This window comes from Cricetulus griseus, chromosome 5 (assembly GCF_003668045.3).
Source record: "Cricetulus griseus strain 17A/GY chromosome 5, alternate assembly CriGri-PICRH-1.0, whole genome shotgun sequence".
NCBI classification, from domain to species: Eukaryota; Metazoa; Chordata; class Mammalia; order Rodentia; family Cricetidae; genus Cricetulus; species Cricetulus griseus.
The window spans coordinates 60,838,742-60,861,772 of record NC_048598.1 but is presented as its reverse complement, the minus strand read 5'-3'; the positions used below and the strand labels follow the sequence as shown (position 1 = coordinate 60,861,772).

The 23,031-nt window shown below is 42.0% G+C and overlaps 1 protein-coding gene across 6 annotated transcripts in view; it reads right to left on the bottom strand.

The window, feature by feature from the left end:
- Zranb3 (zinc finger RANBP2-type containing 3) overlaps positions 1-23,031 on the bottom strand; it is a 160,012-nt gene that overhangs the window by 8,012 nt on the left and 128,969 nt on the right. For 5 of the 6 annotated variants that reach the window (XM_035445406.1, XM_035445410.1, XM_035445407.1 and 2 more), the window contains 5 exons: positions 16,878-17,268; positions 14,545-14,742; positions 11,665-11,777; positions 7,042-7,143; positions 5,700-5,842 (listed from right to left, as the gene is read on the bottom strand). In XM_035445406.1, the coding sequence (XP_035301297.1) occupies positions 5,700-5,842; positions 7,042-7,143; positions 11,665-11,777; positions 14,545-14,742; positions 16,878-17,268 (947 nt within the window). The remainder of the gene's footprint in view (positions 1-5,699; positions 5,843-7,041; positions 7,144-11,664; positions 11,778-14,544; positions 14,743-16,877; positions 17,269-23,031) is intronic. The other variant, XM_027417752.2, reaches the window with a different exon arrangement.

Here is a 23,031-nt window from a genome sequence, read left to right as displayed (position 1 = left end):
GGACTGCAACTCCCTATGTAGACCAAGCTGGCCTTGAACTCAGAGATCTGTTTGCCTCTGCTTCTGAAGTGCTGGTATTAAAAATGTGCGCTACTCAGTTATTTTCTGTATTTTTAGAAAATTCTTAAAATTTTAAAATTGTGTGTGTGCATGCATGTATGTACACAGAGAGAGAGGGGGGGGAAGGAGGGAGGGAGAGAGCGTACACACACACACACACACCACACACACACACACAACACCACACACACACACACACACCACACACACGTGCACACACACACACACACACACACACACACACACACACACACACACACACACACACACACACACACGTGCATGCCCGAGCATGAAGTACCTATAAAGGCCAGAAGAGGGCATCAGATTCATGTTGGGTGCTAGAAATCAAACCCAGATCCTCCTAAAGTATCAAGTATTCTTAACCACTGAGCCAGCTTTATATTTGGTGGCAAATGCCTTTACCCACTGAACCATCTAGCCAGACCACAATGGGTTGCCCATACAATCTCAACTTGATGGTTGTCCCTTTTCCCCCTGGTACCAAAGACTGACTCTGGAACCTACCTCATGCATGCTAGTCAAGTGTTCTGCACTGTTATATTCTGAAGTTGTACCTGTAACTTATATTCACAGTGCTTCTGGCAGAAGTAAGGAAACAAAAGCAAGATGCAATAATGTTTCCTATGCTGACCATGAGGTTTGGAAATGTGCTTGTCCTTTTGGCTGCTATCTGTTATGTGGGAAACACTTATCTTTGCTCCAAATCAGTTGTCACAATATTCGCTTCTCCAAGAAAATCAAGAGTCATTCATGGTTTTTAATTGTCAACTAAACAGTTGAGTAATTACCTAGACCTACTTAGCCTGTGGGCAATTATCTTGATAGTTCATTAGTGTAGGAGGTCCCATCCCACTGTGGGTGGCACCATTTCCCGGCCAGACAGATGACTCCACATTGTGTAAGAAAGCTAGAATGAACACAGGCAGAGTGAGCCTGTGTTTGCAGGCAGCAAACCTCATGGTTCCTCCCTTGAGTTCTCAACCCAACTTCCCTTGTTGATAGAGTGTGACCTGGAAGTATAAGCTGAACAAATCCTTTCCTGTCCAAGTTACTATTGCTGGGTATTTTATTGCAGCAAGAAAACTAGAATACAGAATTTGGGGGAATTTCAAAATTTGGGGGAAGAAAAGAGTGGATGTGGGCATAAGAAATGATCAAATCCATGTACGCCTGACATGTCTTAAGGAAACTGCCTCTCAATCTGCACAGAAACTTTCCAAGTATGCCCCTCCTCTTCTGAACTTCTCTTTGAGGCCCCAGAAAATCACCTCCTCAACTGCAATGCTGCACAGGTTTTGTGTAAAGTGATTTCATTTATTAACTGAGTTCAACTGAATCTCCTATAAGCTCAGAGTTTCTGCCCAAAGCACCTTTAACTCGACACAGTCTTAGCAGAACAAAGCCCTTTGGGTGTGGAAACCAGACCCTCTCACGCATTATCAGTAACACACCTGGTGTAGATGCTGGAAGTAAAAAAGAAAATAATTCAATTAAAGGTGAAGGGAGAATTAAGTAGGTGAAATGCAAATTACCCAATTAATTTTTTATAATTAGCATGACCCAGTTTCTATGCTAGTTTACCCTTACTGTAGATATTTTAAATTCCACATGCATTTAAATATGAACTTCTTCATGCTCAGCTTTTTGTTTTGTTTTTTAACGTGGGTGATTGAACACTGGCCTTCATGCTCACACAGCAAGTTATCTTTACTCATTGAATTGTCTAGCCCTCTCTATTCATTTTAATGGTTCCATGCCACTCCACTATGTGGAGGATAAACCACATAATAATCTATGTACTCAGTTTCTGCTTAGGCTACCAGGCAACAGCATACATTTATACCCACCACATTTTAAAAATGTCTTAGAGTCTAAAGAGGACAATGGTCTCTAAAAGTACTTTGGTTTGTGGATGTAGCTGTTTTGTCTGCACACACATCTATGCACCACCTGTGTGCCTAGTGCATGTGGGAATTAGAAGAAGGCATCTGGTCCCCAGGAGCTGGAATTACAGACTGTCCTGAGCTGCCCTGTAGCTACTGGGAACTGAACCTGGGTCTTCTTAAAGAGCAACCACTGCTCTTAACCCCTGAACCCTCTCTCCAGCCCTCCACTGTATTTTTAACATATGAACTGTATATATAGGGATTAGGGTGATGGCCCAGTGGTTAAAGTGCTTGATGAGCAAGTGTGAGAACCAGGGTTTGGATGCACAAGAACCCAAGTAAATGGAAGATGGGTGTGGCAGCCCACCTGTAGTTCTGTCTCAGAAGCTTGTCATATAGGTAAGTTGAGGGTTTGAGAGACATGCTTTAGGGAAAAGATGGAAAATCAACTGAGGATATTCCTGACATCTCCATATACACACACACACACACACACACACACACACACACACACACACACACACACACACACAGGAAACAGAAACACAAATATATACTAAATCCCCAGAACTAGAACTTTTAACTCCAGGTTAAAAGTCTTGGCTGCTTTGAGCTGGGTTTAGTGCCTTTAATCCCAGCACACAGAAGGCAGAGGCAGGTGGATTACTGTGAGTTTGAGGCCAGCCTAGTCTATGTAGTGAGTTTCAGGACAGCCAAATAATGCAGTGAGACTCTGTCTTGACAAAACAAGACAACAACAAAAGTCTGTGGGGGTAAACTCTGACAGGTTGTTCTCTTCTGCAGTGCAGCAGTACAGGGCTCCACCAGTGGAGAGCACTCCTCTCCTCACATTTTCACTAGCACAACAATGCCACTAAGAAAAACAGGATAGCAGGCATCTGGACCTCCAGTGCTCCTATGGTGTGATGGGAAGCAGAGACAGGAGAGTCCCGGGAGTTTCTGGGCCATCCATCAGAAAGTTAAAAACTGAAAGCGACCACTTGCTTTTATATAAAAGGTTTAAACATAAGTTTTTGGAAACTACAAGAAAAAGATTGACCCCAAAGAAAGTAATTGACACTTTTGAAGACTTAGTGTCAAGTTGCCAATATTCCATTTTTCATTGTGGCTTGCAGATATTCATGGAAGTACGCCAGCTCTCAAAAGGATTATGGTAAATCTCAATTTTGGCAAACAAAAGGAAGACTGTTACCCACAAAACCAGTGTCTGAATAAGATTCCAGAAGAAGTTAGACATTTAAACATTTTTTTAAAAGATTTAAGTATATGAGTGTTCTGTCTGCATGTATGCCTGTACACCAGAAGAGGGCATCAGATCTCATTATAGATGGTTGTGAGCCACTATGTGGTTGCTGGGAATTGAACTTAGGACCTTTTGAAAGAATAGCCAATGCTTTTGACCTCTGAGCCATCTCTCCAGCCCCTAAGATAGACATTTTTAAAAGAAGTGTGTGTTTAGGAAGTGGCTCATAGTGATGGATATAATCCTAGGCTCCAGGGTGCTGACCTGCTGGGAGAGGATCAAACATAACAGGGCTGCCACTAAATCAGTTCTGAGAAACAGAACTCATTCAGGAACCAACGCAATGGTTGCTGGTCTTGGTCATTTCCAACCATCATAGACTGAGTTACCTGGAAGCTGGCTACAAGACCTCAGCTTAGATGAGCCCTGCAACTGCTGGGGCTGTTTGCTGCAACTGTAATCTTGTGGGACATCTAATCATTTTTTCAGGAATCCCCAAATTTAGTGCTTATGTCTTTTTTGTTGTTCTTCTTGAGACATTCAGTGTGTGTGTGTGTGTGTGTGTGTGTGTGTGTGTGTGTGTGTGTGTGAATCTGTGTATGAAAGTGTGAACGGGTGCATGTGGACACCACGGGTTGATGTTAGGTGTCTCTCCACATTACGAAAACAGGGTCTCTTGCTGAATCTGGAGTTCACTAATTTGGCTAATCTAGCTAGTCAATTTGCCTAAAGGAACCCTATTTCTGTCCTGAGTTGACTGCTGCGTCAACTCAGCTTATATCAGGGTCCTGGGGATAAGAACTTTGTTCTTCATAAAAACGATTTACTCACTCAGCCATGTCTCCAGCCTGCATCTAATGTTTTAAAGAAGTGAACCCTCCCTGTGCATGCCTGCCTCTCCCTTCATACCCACTGGGCTGAGGGTTTCTAAGACATTCTTGAGTTAAATTTCCCTAAAAAATAATCAGGTAGGATGACAAGGGGAGAGAGACTAGGAGTCAAATACTGCCTTGGGCAGGGCTCTGCCACTCAGCCCGGTCTTCACCTGCTCTGTAGACACACCCTTCCTCCTGCCAGTGCCACTCAGTGAGGCTCCAGCACAGGATGCCAATGCTGAGCTGTTCCCCTCTGTGGCTATACAGGTTTACCCGAAAGACTTTCCTTTCTCTTCCTCCCTCGGATCAATCACCAAGGTGTCTAGATGAACCCTGGCAACAGCTTTCTTCATTCTCCTTCTGTTTCAATGGCTGATTCCTTAAACAAGGCTGTCCCTAGGTATGTTCTGTAGTTGTGATCATCTAAAATGTCTCCATTGTGACCCTTAGGGCAGTTATCTTCCACTTTTGTTAACTTGGTGCCTATGGAGACCAGGGGATGGAGGAACTAGATTCCCTTGAACTGGAGTTACAGATGGATGAAAGTTGTTATGTGGGTGCTGGGAACCAAACCCAGGTCCTTTGCAAGGGCTGCAAGTGCACATAACCACTGAGCCATCCCTCCAGTCCCTTATTACTAATGCAATATAGACTTACAGAGGAAGTTGTATTAGGTAGGTTTGTCACTGTGATTTCCTTCATAGAAAGAACTTTACTACAGAGCAGCTGGCAACTTCTCCAAGAGAACCAGGGTTTATGACCACAAAGAAAGTCACCGAAGGGAGACACAGATGCTCACAATGTCACATACAGGGATTGGAAATGACTTTTGGTGAAGATGGCAGATGATACTTAACATGTGTCACAATTAACCTTTATTTTCCAACTATGGACCTGACAGTTGTGTTCTACTTCTGGGAACATGGTGGTGTGTTACAATAGGACCAGCCCCCTCCTGCGTGTCAGATGAAGACGCAGGGCATGCTCTGAGTCTCTCTGTGGTAACTGCCCCAGGCTCAGTAGGTTGCAGGTACACCAAGCCCTGTCTCTGGCCTCTGTTAATGTATTCCCTATGAGCAAAATCAAGACAATCTGATGTCTTCCAGCAGATCTAACTGAATTCACTACATATATAACTATGTTGCTATGAAATGATGTAACTATTATTTTAAGTATAATTCTTTTTCCCTCCCTCTCTCCGTTCCTCCCTCTGTCCCTCAAAACAAGGTCTCAAGTTGCCCAGACTAGATTTAAACCTTCATATAGCTGAGAATGACGTTGAATTCCTGATGCTCATGCCTCCACCTCCTCGGGTATGAAATTACAAGTGTGTGCCCCACAGCTGGCTTATTCAGTGCTACAAAGGAACCCAGGGCTTGTATATGCCAGGCAAGCACTCTATCAACAAACTATCCTTGGCAGAATTTCCTCGACTTACTAAAATTTCATTAGTGGTTCCACGAGATGCCTCAGATGCTTACAATATCACATATGGGGATCAGAAATGGAATCAGCCTATAGAAACAGCTTCCTATAGAAACAGTCATGGGAAGCAATATATTACAAGATGAAAGGGAAGGCCACTCTTACCTTTTAGCACTGTTTTCTTTGGCCTGTTGTTTCGTGATCTCTTCCAAGGCCAGGATTGGGCTGCAGAACAGCTGCCCACTTTTCCTGATCAGCCTCTGCTTCATGGCAGTCAGACTATTCCACTCTCGGACAAACCTCAAAATCTGGCAGAAGAGAAATGATGAAGAGTTAACAGTTCTCCTTGCACCTTCCTTTGAAAGTCAGGTTATTTACAACATGAGAAAAGCAATGTCTTACAGCATCCTCAAACAGGTGGAGTACTATAGTTTGTCTTTCTTCAACTTGATACGGTTTTCATGATATAAATTGCCTATACCCTTTCATCCAGAGTCTCTAAAGGCACTTCAGCAGCCAGCATATTCTCTGAGACCTCTGCAGCAGCCCCGGAAGAGCTGGCTTCAGGGAAGCAGATCCTGCAGGGGCCGCAGGGGATGGTGCAACTTCCCACTATCACACTGTATTACATGCCTCAGACACCACAGGACAAAAGCCAGCAATAAATTGAGGGTTATCACAATTATTCTTTATCAATCAATTGTGGGTAACTGGTTCATTGGCTTTGGTTTTATCATCTATCTATCTATCTATCTATCTATCTATCTACTATCTATCTATCCATCATCTATGTATCTCTATCAATCATATATCTACATATCTATATATGCATCTATTCAATCTATTTAATCATTCCTCTATCTGAATCTGAGCTTTAGTATTAACTGATGACAAAGAAAACAGCTCACTGCTACTTTTTCCTATTAGAGGGATGGAGCTGACCCCCAGGCACTGCTTCATTTCCACTAACTGGACACTAAAAACAAAAACAAGCAAACAACATGTCTGCCCCCCCCCCCCCGCCCCACTTTCTTGTAAATATAAGTGATGGTGTGCACAAGGAGGTTAAGGTCTCCCTGGCAGCTGCCTGGCCTGCAGCTGCAGCTGCAGCACACGGGTAACTCTGACAATGAGTCCAGAGTCACAGTGTGGTATTATCCTGGCTCTTGGAATGTGCCATTGTTAGAATTTAACCTTAGAAGACAAAGTGTGATTCTGACAGATGTGTCACAGCTGCTAATCCGATGAATGAGAGTGAAAAAATGTGAGGATGAGTCTGTCCTCACAGCCGTGCCAGGTGTGATCACTCTCCAAAGAAACAGATGTCATGTTTATTCTTAGCACTGGTGGAATTAATAGACACTGTCTGGATGGATAAAAATGCAGCCTGCAATCTGACTCTGCAACAGTCATAAGGTTTGTTTCATTAAACTAAAAATCATCACCTCTAAAATTACTAAATTTTATTCCAAATAAAATCAACTGTATTATTTAGCACTCTTCTTACCAGTGATCGATTCTGTTTTAGTTGAAAGCTTGCTGGCAAGTCTTCCCAAAGGTCTAATTTTATATCCAAAGGAATGAAATTACAGCTCATCGGTTTTCCATCCTGATAACAGATGAGGAGACCTTGTTAGTGCAGTTTAGTCTGTAGGTACAAATAACTAGTTTATAACAAAGTTTAATTCTGATGTTGCATGACCAGTCTCCTAAAAAAATACACTAGGAGGCACATTATAGACAAGGGTGTACCCTACACGAGTCCCCTGCAGAGTTGAGGTTGTCAGCTGTACTCACTGCCGCAACATAATTCTCTACTGCCTGACCTTGGAAATATACACAGAGATGACACAGAACAGCACATCATGACTTCTATTAAATAACAGCATGGATAAATGTCTGACTGTCCCTTCCCAGGTGGGCTGATACAGCTGCCCACTATTACTGTCAGGAAGGGAAGGGAGACAGAGAAATTCAAGAAACTTAGTTAAAAAATTCTGCTTTCCCAAAGCCATGTTACATTGCTGCTCAAAGCTGTCCATGGCCTTGCCTGCAGAGGAAGCCAGAACTGTATTGAGGAGTGTTGTCTCTCAAGCACGAGTAGATGCCATCTTCTTTTTAAAGGGGACGATTGCCGTGTGAAAATTCACTATGTCAACAACAGTTTCTCATATTCAAATCTCTTCGTCAAAACAAATGCCAGCAGTCCACAATTGTTTTGGAAGAAGAAAATGATGGAGATATTTATGATGTAATATTTACCTGTGTATATAATTACATAATTTTAAATTCGGAAATATGCACTCACTCATATATGGATTTTACACATAGAGCAAAGGATTACCACACCACCAGAGAAGCTAGGCAACAAGGAGGACTCTAAAAGAGATACACATGGTCCCCTGGAGAAGGGGAAAGGGACAAGATCTCCTGAGCAAATTGGGAGCATAGGGGGAGGGGAGAGGGAGCTAGGAGACTGAGAAGGGGAGAAGAGGAGGGGTGAGGAGGACATAAGGGAGCAGGAAGGTTGTGTAGGGGAAAGAATAGAGGAGAGCAAAATAAGAGATACCATCAAAGAGGGGGCCAGTACAGGTTTAAAGCGAAATCAGACACTAGGGAAATGTCCAGAGATCTACAAGGATAACACCAACGAACCATCTAAGCAACAGTGGAGAGGCTACCTTAAATGCCCTCCCCTGATAACAAGATTGATGACTAACTTTATACCATCCTAGAGCCTTCATTCAGCAGCTGATGGAAGTAGTAGCAGATACCCACAGCTAAAAACTGAACTGAACTAGAATCCAGTTGCAGAGAAGGAGGAGTGATGAGCAAAGGGGTCCAGACCAGGCTAATGAAACCCACATAAACAGCTGACCTGAACAAGAGGGAGCTCCTGGCCCCCAGACTGATCACCGGGAAAATAGCATGGAACTGATCCAGATCCCATAAATGTGGGTGTCAGTGAGGAGGCCTTGTAAATCTATGGGGCCTCTTGTAGTAGATCAGTACTTATCCCTAGCATAGGAATGGACTTTGGGATCCCATTTCACATAGAGGGATACTCCCTCAGCCTAGACACATGGGGGAGGGCCTAGGCCCTATCCCAAAGGATATGGCAGACTCTGAAGACCCCCCCATGGAAGTCCTCATTCTGCCTGGGGAGCAGAAATGGTATTGGATAGGTAGGGTGTTAGTGGGGGGATAGGGAGGAGGGGAGGGAGAGGGAATGGGGATTGACATATAAAACAATCTTGTTTCTAATTCAAATAAAAAAATTAAAAAAATTCCAAATCCTGGATGTGGGATTCTCCCCACAAAAATCAGCTCTTTCTGACACAGGATGCTAAAATTCTGTTACTGACTCCCTTATGAGGTACACTCGTAGGCAGTGAACTAGGGATTTTACAAACTTCTACTTGTAGAGGTTCCTTGGGCCCTTCTAGGGTAAAAAGGTAAACTTTCATCCCCACCCAGTCACAGCTGAGAAAAGATGTCAACATTCCATCCATCTACATCTCCTGTTTAGGAAATGACAGTAGTTGAATGATGCCATTTTTATGGTAATGGAATATGTAAGTATTTAGAACATCCATAAAAATGTCTGAGAGACTGTGGACAGAAGTGTTAAGGACAGGAAGCCCAGGCAGGAAGCTGGGAGGCTCCTTAGGTACTCCACCTTTTTATCAGGAGGAGTACCTAAATACTGATTGATTTCTCCGACTCCACCTCAATAAGGAAAACCACTGCCAATACAATACAATACAGTGTTTACAGACCCAAGGAGCTTCTGAAGCCATGCTATGTTCTGACTGGGCAGTCTCTTGGCTTCTAATCTTTATATATCCATGTGGAGTCATCATTCTGCTCCTTCCATGTGATGGTGAGAGGGGCACAGCCTGGAGCTCCATCAAGAGGATGGCACAGGTACAAAAGACTGCTTAAGATGAGTGGATAAGTCCGACCGACATGCTCCCCAGTCTGCCTCCCCTCATGTAGAGGCTCCCAAGTCAGGCCTACAAGGGTAACAACAAGTACTGCCTTGCTTGGTCTGGTGACTCAGTCTCATTGTGGTCCCACAGTGGATGCTGTGTAGTGATTTGGTATCTGTGCAGTCATTTCCTTCTGACTGAACATGATTGTACAGCATATCATACATCAAATCTGCTTTAGTAGAAAACACAATTGGGGGCTGGGGAGATGGCTGAAAGGTTAAGAGCACTGGCTGCTCTTCCTGGAAGTCCTGAGTTTAATCCCAGCAACCACATGAGATCTGGCGCCCCCTCTGGTGTACAGACATACATGAAGGCACAACACTGTATGCATAATCAATCAATCAATCAATCAATCAATCAATCAATCAAACAAGTCTTTTTTAAAAAAAGATAACACAATTGAAGGCAGTTTGGTCATAAATCTCTTCCTTCCGACCCCCTTCCTCCTCCCTCCCTCCCTCCTTTCCTTCTTTCCCTTTTCTTTCTTTCTTTCTTTTTTTTTTTTTTTTGAGACAGGTTTTCTCTGTGTAGCAGCCCTGGCTGTCCTGGAACTCACTCTGTAGACCAGGCTGGCCTCAAACTCACAGAGATCCGCCTGCCTCTACCTCCTGAGTGCTGGGATTAAAGGCGTGCGCCACCAACGCCCGGCTCTTTCCTTTTTCAGCACTGGATATTAAACCTAGGGCCTTATGCATGCCCAGCACACACTGTGTCATTAAGCAACACCCTCAGCTGCATAAGTCACGTCTTCAAAAGCATTCTTTCAAGATGCTAAGATGGCTACACAGGAAAAGGTGCTTGCTGCCAATCACGGGAACTAAATTCAATTCCCTGAGCCCACATGACAGAACGAGAGAACGGAGTCCTGCAAGTTGTCTTCTGACCTCCACACACATGCTGTGGCACAGGAATGTCCCTACACTAAAGAAACATAAGAGTGAAAGAGGTAAAAAGTTTCTTTTCAATAGAAAAGACCATGTATTTATAAAATTACAAATACAGTTTCTACATCTAAACTTATTAGAAGTTCAAAACTGAATAAACAATATTTAAGCAGGGCGTTGGTGGGGTACGCCTTTAATCCCAGCACTCGGGAGGCAGAGGCAGGCGGATCTCTGTGAGTTCGAGGCCAGCCTGGTCTCCAGAGCGAGTGCCAGGATAGGCTCCAAAGCTACACAGAGAAACCCTAACTCGAAAAACCAACCAACCAACCAACCAAACAAAGAATATTTAAAATCTCTGCCAACTTCATCCATACTTATATGAGTGTAGTTAGGATAACGATCCTCACATAGTTGCCAAGACCTTCTTAAAGGGGCCACAAAGTCACAAGTTGGAGTATTATCTGCCTGTCATGCTCTTTCTCCCTTATGATTGAGTTCTTCTTAACAGCCTTGCAGATGGATCTCTGAGTTCGAGGTCAGCCTAATCTACAGTGTGAGTGCCAGGACAGCCAGGGCTACACAGAGAAACCCTGTCTTGACACCTCCCCCCCCCCCCCAAAAAAAAACCCACAAGAGGCACATGTTATTTATATAACTATTAGTTGTTTTAAAACTGAATATGAATATTCATTTTACCACAGAATGGAGTATCAGTAGTATAACCTATATCAATAAGCTGTCTTAGGGTCTTTAACACATTTTTGTCATAAAAAGAGCTCTTCAGACTAAAATATGTGACCTTTGCTAGGCTACTGCAGGAGTCTGAGTGGTCACACCAGGAAGCCTTCTCTCTGACGTTCAGCATGGAGGGTGGGGTGAAGGTTAGGCAGTGGGGGTGGGGCAGTTGAAGATGGGGCCAGGTGTTAGGCAGCTATAAAAATGTTGTTCCAAATGCTAAGTGATCTATAGGGATTAGTTTATTCTGTCCCTGCAACAAACCCTCCTTACATTTTACAGCTGAGGCAATGGAAGCAGAGAGCAGCTGGATGTGTCCAAAATAAACAATAACACTGAAATCGAGGTCTGTTTCCCTGAAGTCTTAATGACTCTGCTTTTGCCTCTCATTGTTTTTTGATTTTACACAGAAATTTGATGACGAGCTATATGGAGGCACTGTTAAAGATCTCCATTGAAAGCGATGAAGGAAGCCTGTCTTTATATTCTGAGATACAGAATCTGTGTGACACTTACCTTGGTATAGAGGTGGATCCGGTCCGTGTTCCTACTTGCACAGAACATGAAGGTCTCACACACGGGATGGGTGTCTGAATTATTCAATTGTTCTAATGAAGACAAAAGGGAATCTGAAAGGCTGGTCTACTCTCTGACTAAAATAGCTTATTTGGGGTCTGGAGAAATGGCTCAGCAGCTATGAACATTTGCTGTTCTCGAAGAGATGGCAGTTTGATGCCCAATACCCATCTGAGTGGTTTACAACTCCTGTAACTCCACCTTGAGGGAATGTAATGCCCTCTTCTGGCCTCTCTGGGTATCCACACACACACATGATCATACACATGGTCAGACACATAAATAAAAATAGATCTTCAAAAAATAGCTTATTTCACTGTTGTACAGGTTAGAATGATGAAACAGCAATGTATAAAAACTAACACATTTGATAAGCTTCTCTAGGCTTGAAATAAAACTCTCAAGGCAGGTCTTCAAAAAGCATCGGCATATTTGGAACCTGGGCCTTCTTTGCTAATGACCAAACAAGTAGCAATAGAGTAAGAATCATTTGAAGAGATATGAATTTGTCAGAAGGGACCCTTTCCTAACACCAGAAACCATTACTAGATTTCAAGGGGTTTAGAATTTCTCCCCTTTGCTAAGCAGACTGCAGCTGGGACTAAATCCCATTTGATTATGAGCATTGGGACAGACGAACTGAGTACCTGGTTCCCTGTGGCTGCTGTCTCATCCACAAGAAGATGACTAGACATGCTTATTTCCTCATCAGTACTTAAAAGCATTTTCTTGGTCTCATTATCCAGAATTCTCCAGGACAGACAAAACTCATGGAGGCAAGTCTACATTAACTTGCTCAACCGTAAAAGGGGCTTGAGAGCTTGTACTCTTAAAATTCACTTACTATTTTTATTTATGTGATGTGTATACCTGCATGTGCACTGTGTGCATGCAGATGCCAGTGGAGGCCAGAGGGCATCAGATCCTGAACTAGAGTTAAAGTGATTTGGGTGCTGGGTCACTCTTGGCCACTAGCTGTCTCTCCAGTTGCAGAGCTTGCACTCCGTTCAGTTGTGGTTTGTCAGTGACCTCTGAACATTGTTTCCCAGGTCTAGGAGCTCAGCTTTGCTCGACATTCCACTAGGCAATGCCATCATCGCATTAGTTTTCTAGTTTAGGCACTGGCTACTTTCCAAGTCTAGTTTGTGGATTATTCCTATAAATGAAAAAGAAATACCAAACTCCGAGAACCAGGGAATGAAAGGGAAGGACATGGTAGTGGGAACAGAGAGGGGAGGGCAAACATGGTCATGGTAGAATATGCATATATGGAACTGTCATAGTGAAAAGCCACTAATTCACAAAATTAATGAGGGTTAGTGATTAAAAAAAATCTCTGAAATTTGGTGTCTAATAGTCAGTGGTAACAAAAGAACATTGCAATTATTATTGCCTTGGTGACAGCTGTGAAGAAGTTGCTGTGTGAGCCTACACAAGCTCACTCATGGCTACAATACTATGGCCATAAAGCCACACATGATGTACGTATGTACATTCACTGCTCTTATATGTATGTATTGTATTTAGTTAACTTCAAGACTCCTAAAAACCTTTGGAAGAGAAGGCAGTGCTCTTAACCACTGAGCCATCTCTCCAGCCCCTAGGATGATTTTAATATGTACACCAATCTGCAGGTTACTATGGTCACTAAGGAAGTCAAAAAAGAAAAGAATCCCAAATTACTCACAGTATTCAGCCAGCTGCCCCATAAGAGATGATATGTACAATTACAGGCTGGCATTTACTGCCCATCACAGCTGTAAGTAACATAAACAGGACCAAGCAACAAATAAATAAAACCTCAACACCAAGGACTCCAAGTGCAGTCCTAACTTATTTGGTCTTTGTGTCTGTGTAGAATGTGTGTATTTGCACCAGAATGCTGGGTTTACAGGTGAGCATGTCACACCTAGCTTTGCATGTGGTTGGTGGGGACCAAACTCAGGTTCCCATGCTTGCAGGGCAGGCACTTTACCCACTGAGGCATCCCTCCAGTTTCAGACAGCCTTGAAATTATGTTCCTTAAAATTGTTTCTTAAAAAATGCTAATTGGGCCGGGTGGTGGTGGCGCACACCTTTATTCCCAGCACTCAGGAGGCAGAGGCAGGCGGATCTCTGTGAGTTCGAGACCAGCCTGGTCCACAAGAGCTTGTTCCAGGACAGCCTCCGAAGCCACAGAGAAACCCTGTCTCGAAAAACAAACAAACAAACAAAAATGCTAATTGAGTTTAGCCATCTAAAATCATTCATTGTGAAAAGGATTAATTTCTCTGTCAATCTCATTACTGTGACCTGATGTTCCACCCAAAGACAAACAGCTCTTCTTCTCTCCCTGTCAGTGAGCTCAGTGTGGTTGGACAGGACAACATTCTGGTGGCAGCAGCAATTTTTTGCTTGTGACACTATATAGTGTTGATGCCAGCAGAGAGCATCTACTATTTAAAGATGTTTCTGAGAGAGGTAGATGTTTGTAACATAAAAGGGAATAAAAGGTAGTTGGGACAAGGTATCACAAATCTAATAATGCCATTATGTATTAAAGTATAGGGCACTTATGTTTTTAGTTGGTTAGTTTTGAAACAGGGTCTCATATAGCTCAGGTTAGCCTCAGACTCACTATGTAACCAAGGATAACTTTGAATTCACAATATTCCCTTCTGAGTGCTGGAATTACAAACTTTCACCACAGCTGGTTTATGCAGTGCTGGGGCCTGAAGCCATAGACTCACACACAGGTAGCCAAGAACTCTCCCAACTGAGCCACACCCCTAGCACTCACATAGTTACTATCTGAACACTAGAAATGGAAGCAGTACTTACCATGCCCTGCCTGGGACGTCACTCTGTCTTCCTTCTCACCATTCAATGCTTCTTCCTTGCTAGTAGGAAGCTGCTTAGGTGCTGGCTGTTCAGGGAGTTGTTTTACACAGTCCAAGCTAGCCTGATCATTTTTGGAGGTGTTCTTTTGAGAACCAACTTCCTCATTTTTGTTGTCATGCTGCATATGGTTGAGGCCAGCTAGAATTATTAAAATAAAGTAAGTTACATGTAATAAGCATAGATTAAAACGTCACATCTCAATTTTATTATTAAAAAAAAAAGGAAGAAATAGGTGGGCTTGGTGGCTCATGCCTTTGATCCCAGCACTTGGGAGGCACAGACAGGCAGACTTACAAAACATTTATATAGAAGGACTATTTGCCTTGCCTCACCTCTAGAAGGATCCCTTCTAAGATGCACAGATACACAAAAGTATAAACAAACAAATAAAAAATGTATCTATAAATGAGGAGAATCAACTTGAGCTTGTGTAAGAGGACAGGAGGCAGGGAGGGCAGCTAGCAAAGGGTAGAGCCCAGAACCGTAATGGAGCAATATTAGACAATTACACATAGAACAGGTTGCCAGGGCTAGGCTCTTGGAGAGTCCTACACTGTTGGATATATTCTACATGGAACTGGAGACCAACAGAGACCTTTTGACAGGGGAGTGATGATGATTGCAGTTTTGTTGTTAGTGGTGGGCATTTTTTCTCAAGGTCTCATTGTGTAGCCTTGGCTGGCCTGGAACTCACAGAGATCCATCTACCTCTGCCTCCAAAGTGCTATGATTAAAGGCGTATGCTGCTATGCCCAGCTGATTCCCATTATTAACGGGTGATTCTGACTGTTTTGCATGGAAAGATTCCAAAGGGCAATACTAGAGTGGAGGATGCTACTGGGTCTGGATAAGAGCTGATGATGTTTTCAGGTGGTAGCAACAGGAGTTGCACTGGGGTATATTTTGGAGTTTCACAATTGAGGGGAGGTGAGAAAGAGATCAAGGTAGGCGATAGCCATGACAACTCTAATAATGTGAAGCTGACCACTGTAATGTTGAGATGGCCCTGTTACTTATATTTTTTTATGTTTTTCTCTAAGCAGATTGTTTCATGCTCACAAATGTGTTTATTTTTTAAAGTTTCTTGGCAGGTTGCTTATTGAAACAGGTTTAGAAACTTTCATCGTTCTTGGCATCATAAGGGAAAAACTCAGAATTATCAAATACATAATAAACTATGATTTCTAAAAAAAAATAGTTACTGATTTTAAATTTGATTTTTTCCCTAAGCTAGTCACCTGATATTCTTACTGTGAGCTGACATTATTTTATAGTCACCAGTTGCTGTATTTTGATTGTCTGCATCAGTCAGTGATTGCAGGGGGTCATGTTAACTGTGGCAAGGACACTTGTAGAAATTGTGTGGTTCTAGTTTAGTTTCAGAGAACTGGTGCCCACATAACAAATACAATTACCCAGATGGCCACTTGTCAATTTTGATAGAGTTCTCAGAAGTGGGAGAGGAAAGACTTAGCGATTGATGTATTTTCCTTCAGATCAAAACTGAGAGAAGGAGCAGGGAAAATTATAACATCAGAGTTCTTTTAGCTCTGTCTTTGTCAGTTGTGGGAAGAATGAATATATATTGGAGAATTGATGTGAACAACTACATATGCCATTGATAAAATAACCTATTTCTAGTTTCCAAGACAGTCAACTTAGCATTTTTTTGTTGGCATAAAATATTCTCTGAAACTGAAACCAGATAAAATACTAATGGCATTTTTCTGTTACATTGTATTTATTTTGTATTTGTGTGTGTATGTTAGCAGATTCCTTTAATAAAACCTTGAGAAGAGCTCATGACTTGTCAAGCAAAAACACCATAGCACAATGTATATTAAGCAGGCAAAGTATTTACCAAATGGTTCCCCTTAAATATAGAAATCCTCTATAATTTCCTTAAAACAAGAATATCGACTCATTTTATAACAGCAGGTCTGTGATGGGCAGCACATTTGCTACCATAGCAACAAGACTTCTCCTACCCACTGAGCTCACATCCTGCTGACATTAATCAGAAATGCCCACTTGTGTCAATTTAATGCCAAGCCAGTAACACTCAGGATATACATTCTTGACAGAACCAGGAGTCATTCACATTCCACAGGGGATAAATTTACAGTCTTCACTCAGTGAAATTCTTACTCCATTTTAAGGGCTGCAGGCTGATGAGTCACAAGACACTTTAGTAACAATAGTATCTGAAAAATTGGATGGTCTTCAGACCTCCCCCCATCCCTCCACCCCACTTCACCTTCTTGAGTACTCACCAGCTCTACCCTGAGGGTTCTCACACATCTCACAGTAAGGAAGGGCTGAGTCATTGATGAACGTGCAGAAGCCACACTGCCAGACCTTCTTGGGAAGGGCTGGGGAGGCCAACCTGGACTCGACCTCATGGACATCTTCCATGGATTTGGCTGGCAAGGATAGTCTCTCCTCCAAGGCACTGCTGTGGTCCAGGGTGCTGAGTGACTTCAACCTTTTAGTTTCAGGTTCAAAACCATTTTTGTCATCACTTGCATCCAGTTTTCTAGGGTCAGAGGCCACTACTGTCTTCTCTTTGAATGTTTCTGGTTCATCACAGGATGCTTCTAACTGTCTCTTTTTCGGTTTTGGTAAGAAGAATGATCGAATATCATGTTGTCTTTCTTTTTCGAACTAAAAATCAGCCAACAGTTATCAATTGAGGGAGCAATTCTTAAATGAAAGAACTTAGCATTTTCATTAATCAGACTGACAGGAAATGAACCTAATTATAGTGCCACTCTTCATAAATACATATAACTCAGTGGAATAAACACAACCAAAAGCACTGAGTGAATACAGCCATGTACTTCCTATGTCTTTTTGCTTAGCTCTTATTGTGGGCTCAACTCATTTAACCCAATGCTAGCTCTGTGAAGTCGGTATTCGGGTGAGGAAACACAAACATTTTGGAGAAATTAGGAACTTAGCTAGAAAAGTTATGAAATAAAAACATACTTTCTAAACTACCTGCCTTAGATGCACATCAGGGAAAAGAAGGAATTACGTATGTAAACATTTCAGTCATATAAAATAATATTTTAAGTCAATCAAGAACCTAGAAAAATGCTTTCATGGCGAAACTGTAAACACACTGTACACAAACCATGACACTCATATTAAAACATTACATTGACCAGGACACATTTTTCAAATAGCATTAAAATATTCATTCTGAGATCTACACGTACACATATGCATGTCAATGTGTATCCCACATGTATTTCATACATCTGAAACATACAAACACACTGATACATAACATAAACACATACATACAGAAATGGAAATAGGGAAAAGAAAACCTTTGCTACATTTTAGAGGATTTCATTGACTTCTATCTCTAGTATCCTATAATTACCAACATCTATCTGTACCTATGTAAGCTATATCCCTCAAAATTCTGTTCAGTGGCTGGGCGTTGGTGGCTCACGCCTTTAATCCCAGCACTTGGGAGGCAGAAGCGGCAGCTCTCCATGAGTTTGAGGCCAGCCTGGTCTACAGAGTGAGTGCCAGGACAGGCTCCAAAGCTTACACAGAGAAACCCTGTCTTGAAAAAACAAAAAAACAAAAACAAAAAACAAACAAACATTTTTTGTTATTACAAATTTTCATGGATTTTTTGGATCATTTCTTCCTTTCCATTTTGTCTTTATTTTCTGGAATCCCTATTAGCATGATTTTGGATCTAACTCTTTATGTCTTCTTATTAGGCTCATATTTTCCTTTTCTCCCTCTAAATATTAAGCTTTCCTTAGTTTAACTTCCCTCTCTTCTACATATTTCTTTAAAATTTGGCAGTCATGTGTCTTTCTTAAAAAAATGTATCGCGGGGCTGGAGAGGTGGCTCAGGGGTTAAGAGCACTGACTATTCTTCCAGAGGTTCTGAGTTCAATTTCCAGCAACCACATGATGGCTCACAACCATCTGTATGTAATGTGATCTGGTGCCCTTTTCTGGTATGCACTGTATATATGATAAATAAATAAATAAATCTTAAAAAACAAATCTTAAAAAAAATGTATCGCATGTATTTATTTACTATGTGTATGCGTGTGTATCTGTGTGGACACTTGGGTGTTACAGCACATGTGTGACAGTCCAGGGACAACTTGTAGGGGTCAGTTCTCTTCTTCCACCATGTGGGTAACAGAGATAGAACTTGTGTCCTCAGGCTTGGTGGCAAGTGCCTTTAATGGTTGAGCCATCTTCCCAGCCTGGTAGTCATACGTTTAACTTAACCATGGTTTCTTGTTCCCTGTTCCTCTTTCATGGTCTTCTGCTTTCATTCACATTTTCAGTATCATCTCAGGCTGAAGCTACTGACTAGAGGTTTTTTGTTTGTTGTTTTGTTCAAGAACAGGGGTTCTCTGTGCAACAAGAGAATACTAGCTGTCCTGGAACTCACTCTGTAGACCAGGCTGGCCTTGAACTCAGATTCGCCTGCCCTTGCCTCCTGAGTGCTGGGACTAAAGGCCTGTGCCACCATGCCCAGATCCTGACTAGAGTTTTTAAAAGGTTATCTCCAGCATCAATTTCTGTGTTTGCTTACTTCTGTTTATCCTTAGCATTTCCTTATCAGACAATCAGTGATCCTTGGTTGTTCCTTTACATAAAGAATGAGAAATAGGGAGGGGACTGGTAAAATTGCTTGCTGTGCAAGTCCAATCCTCGGGAACCTCCAAGGAGGAATTCCTAAATGTGGTCCTCTGACCTCTACATGCTGCCATGGAACTCAGGACACAAGGGGCTGATCACCAAGATTTGACAGGACATTTTGTTTGCATGTGAGAATTAACAAAAATATGCTGGAAACCTGAAGTGATGATTGATAATCTCCCATCCTGGACTCCTTGTTTTATGGCTTACTATATACCAAGACTGATGCTTTCAGTTGTGAAATAGAAAATATGAAATAAACTGGTTAACTGGAAGATCAAAAGAGAAGGGAGAAGGAAATAAGCTCATTTTTAGACATGTGGGGATCTGGGTACATTTTAGAAGGAGGGGAAGGAGAGAGAATATGGATAAATGAAAGAAAGGGAGTGGGAATGAAAGAGAAGTGGACATCTAGAAACGATTGATTCAGGTGGAGAAAGTCAACAGGAATGGATTCCCAGCCACATGGAGGCAGTTTGAGAAGGAAAGAAAAGGTGAAATAAAGACAGAACACTAAGCTTGAATGAAGGAAAGAAGTCAGATGAACCCACACAGTGGACGGGGAGGATTTAGCCTTCCGTTCATGATAGTTTCAACTCTGAGGTTTGATATCCTTCAATTACTTTGCTTTCTCTATCTTTTCTTTTGTTCTTTCTGGGTGCTTTCCTCCTTATTTTTTCTTTCCTTGTTAAATCATTAATTTTAGCGTTACAAAATTTAGTTTCTGTTTGCTGACTTTTCCATTAGGTTTTTTCTTTTTTTTTTTCCTCCTAGATACAATAATTCCTGTTAGTTTTCTGTGGCTAACAAGGACATTTTGCTTTGTTTTGTTTCTTCAGTTCACTGTTTGCTTTACTGGTGGCCCTTTCTTGGCATAAAGAATTTAGTCTGTCTTTCAAGTGAAAAGCTTTGGATAATGCTGGTGGCCTTCCATCACCACCACAACAAAAGCAAAGTCCTTCTAATAAACAATTACACACAGGGCCTAAAATATAGATACCCTTAAGCTATTTCTAAAAGTATTTTAGTTCCATTTATTACTTTGCCTGTGTGTGTGTACATGCAGGTGCCTTTGTGTATGTGTATGTGGGAGGTAAGAGGACAAGAGGACAATGTGTAGGAGATGGCTTTCTCCTTCTACCATGTGTGTTCCAAGGATTAAACTCATGAGGCTTGGTGGCAGGGTTGCTTACCCACTGAGCTATTTCACCAGCCTTAATTAAGCTATTTAATGTATCTGCTCACATTTAAGAGAAGTTACACAAGGAAGACTTTACAGTATAGTTATCAACAATGGTTCTGTTCAAGAATCTTGTAGCCTCAATGAGATTTCTTGGTCTGGTCTAGCTGTCTTTTCAAATAACTACAGTGGTAGTCACCAGGGAGCAACCAGATCAAACAAAAGTGATAAAGATCTTACATTAATTAAACAGTCTTTTCCTCCATCTGTTTCTTTTCAATTTAGTGAGATACTCCTTAAATGCCTTTCCTTCCTTCCTTCCTTCCTTCCTTCCTTCCTTCCTTCCTTCCTTCCTTCCTTCCTTCCCTCCCTCCCTCCCTCCCTCCCCCCCCTTCCTTTCTTTGGTTTTTTTCAGACAGGGTTTCTATGTGTAACAGCTCTGACTGTCCTGGAACTCACTTTGTATACCAATGGAAGGCCATTCCTTCTCTGGCATTAGAGCCTACTTCCTTGGGATCTCAGGGTTAACTGTAGACTAGTTGAGACATCCAGCCTAATTGGCTGGCCTCGAACTCACAGAGATGTTTGCCTCTGCCTCCAGAGTGCTGGAATTTAAGGCATGTGCCACCACTTACTTACTTACTTTTTTTTTTTTTGATAAACAGTTTAAAGCCTTTTTTAAAATGAGGAGCAAATAAAGCATATGTCAAAATGAGGGCTATTCTTGGTTGTCAACTTGACTACATCTGGAATTAAGTAAAGTCCAAAAATGGAGAGCACACCTCTGAGAGGTTTTTGCTTAATTTGAATTGGGAAGATCCACTTCTAATCTGGATCTTAGAAGTAGGAGGACACACTTTAATCCAGATCTAATTTGGGCCACACCTTCTGCTGGAAGGCTATGGAAGGACATGGAAGAAGGAAGATTTTGCTCTTTGCCTACTTGCCTTTGCCTTGCTAGGAAGGCCATTCCTTCTCTGGCATTAGAGCCTACTTCCTTGGGATCTCAGGGTTAACTGAAGACTAGTTGAGACATCCAGCCTCATTGACTGAACAACTACTAGATTCTTGGACTTTCCTTCCACAGCCAGCTACTGTAAGATTAACTGGACTGCAGCTTACAAATCATTCTAATAAATCCCCTTTCTATATAAATAAACTTGTTCTATAAGGTCTGTTATTCCAGAGAACCAAGACTAATACAGTCAGTGTAGTTATATATGAAGTAAACATCAGCGAGCTATCACATACATCCAGTTGTGTTTAATAATACTTATCACCATCATGGGATGTATGTGTGTATAGGCCTGAGATTGATGGAGGGTGTCTTTCTCAATCACTCTTCGCTTTATAAACCGAGGTAGGGTCTCTTCTTAACTCAGGCTCACTTTTTTGGCTAGTCTGTCTGGCTAGCCTGTGCTGATGATCCATGTCTCTTTCTCCTTTGTGCTGGAATTACAGGTGGGCCACCATGTGCACCTGACTTTTAGTGGCTTCTGGAGATCCAAGCTCTAGTCATCATACTTGCACCAACATGGTTGATTTTCCCAAGTCATCTCCAGTCCCCCAGTCTATGTTTTAAATAATTTTTTTTTCTTTAAAGATGTACCTACCCAGCTCAGCATTTAAAGAAAAAAAAAAGTGTACAGTTCTTAAAATGAAAGCAATCTTCCCAACAAAAATGCTTAAAGAGATCTTCTAACAATTGTAGCATGAATAACAAAAACCCAGAGACAGATATTGGGGTTCAAGCTGAAGATCAGAAGAGCAAAGCAGCCAGCTACTATAGAGTTCTTACCTCTACCAAGACTCAGACCAAAGGGAGGGGGCGATCCTGACCTCAGAGTGACAGTGGACTGCAATGCTCTCCACCAACCTCAGACTCCCTCAGACTGCTCTAAACTCCTGTCTTATATTCCTCTCTAGTGCTGGGATTAAAGTAGGACCCCAAGTGTTGGAATCACCTTTGTGTGAGCTCTGTTTAGACTGGATCAATTTCGTGTAGCTCAGGGTGGCCTCTGTCTCCTGAGTGCTGGGATTAAAGGTGTGTGCCACCACTGTCTGACTAGCTGGTGTAGCTAGCTATGCACTCTGATCTCGAAAGCTTTATTTGTTAGATCTTAAACAAAATAACACCACAAACAATGAATTCTCAGGGCCTTCAAATATAGACGACGTTAAGTAAGCAGTTTACTTAAGCTATATTTTTAAAAAAATGTAAAAAAAAAAAACTATTTAAAGAATTAATGATGGGAAGTGGTGGTTGACGCCTTTAATCCCAGCATTTATCATGAGACAGAGGCCAGAACTCTGTGAGTTCTAGGCCAGTCTGGTCTACAGAATGAGTTCCAGGACAGCCAGGGCTACATAGAGAAACCCTGTCTCAAAAAAAAAAAAAAAAAATATCTAGTTTGGGAAAGTATTGCTTGAGAAATTCTCATTTTGTGCTAGACGGAACTGAGAGGGTTATGCAGCAGTGAGAGACTGAACTCTGAAATAGAAGTCAGCTGTGCTCGAGGTCACCAGCAATTTGTGGTAGTGACGGGTGAGCCCAGTGT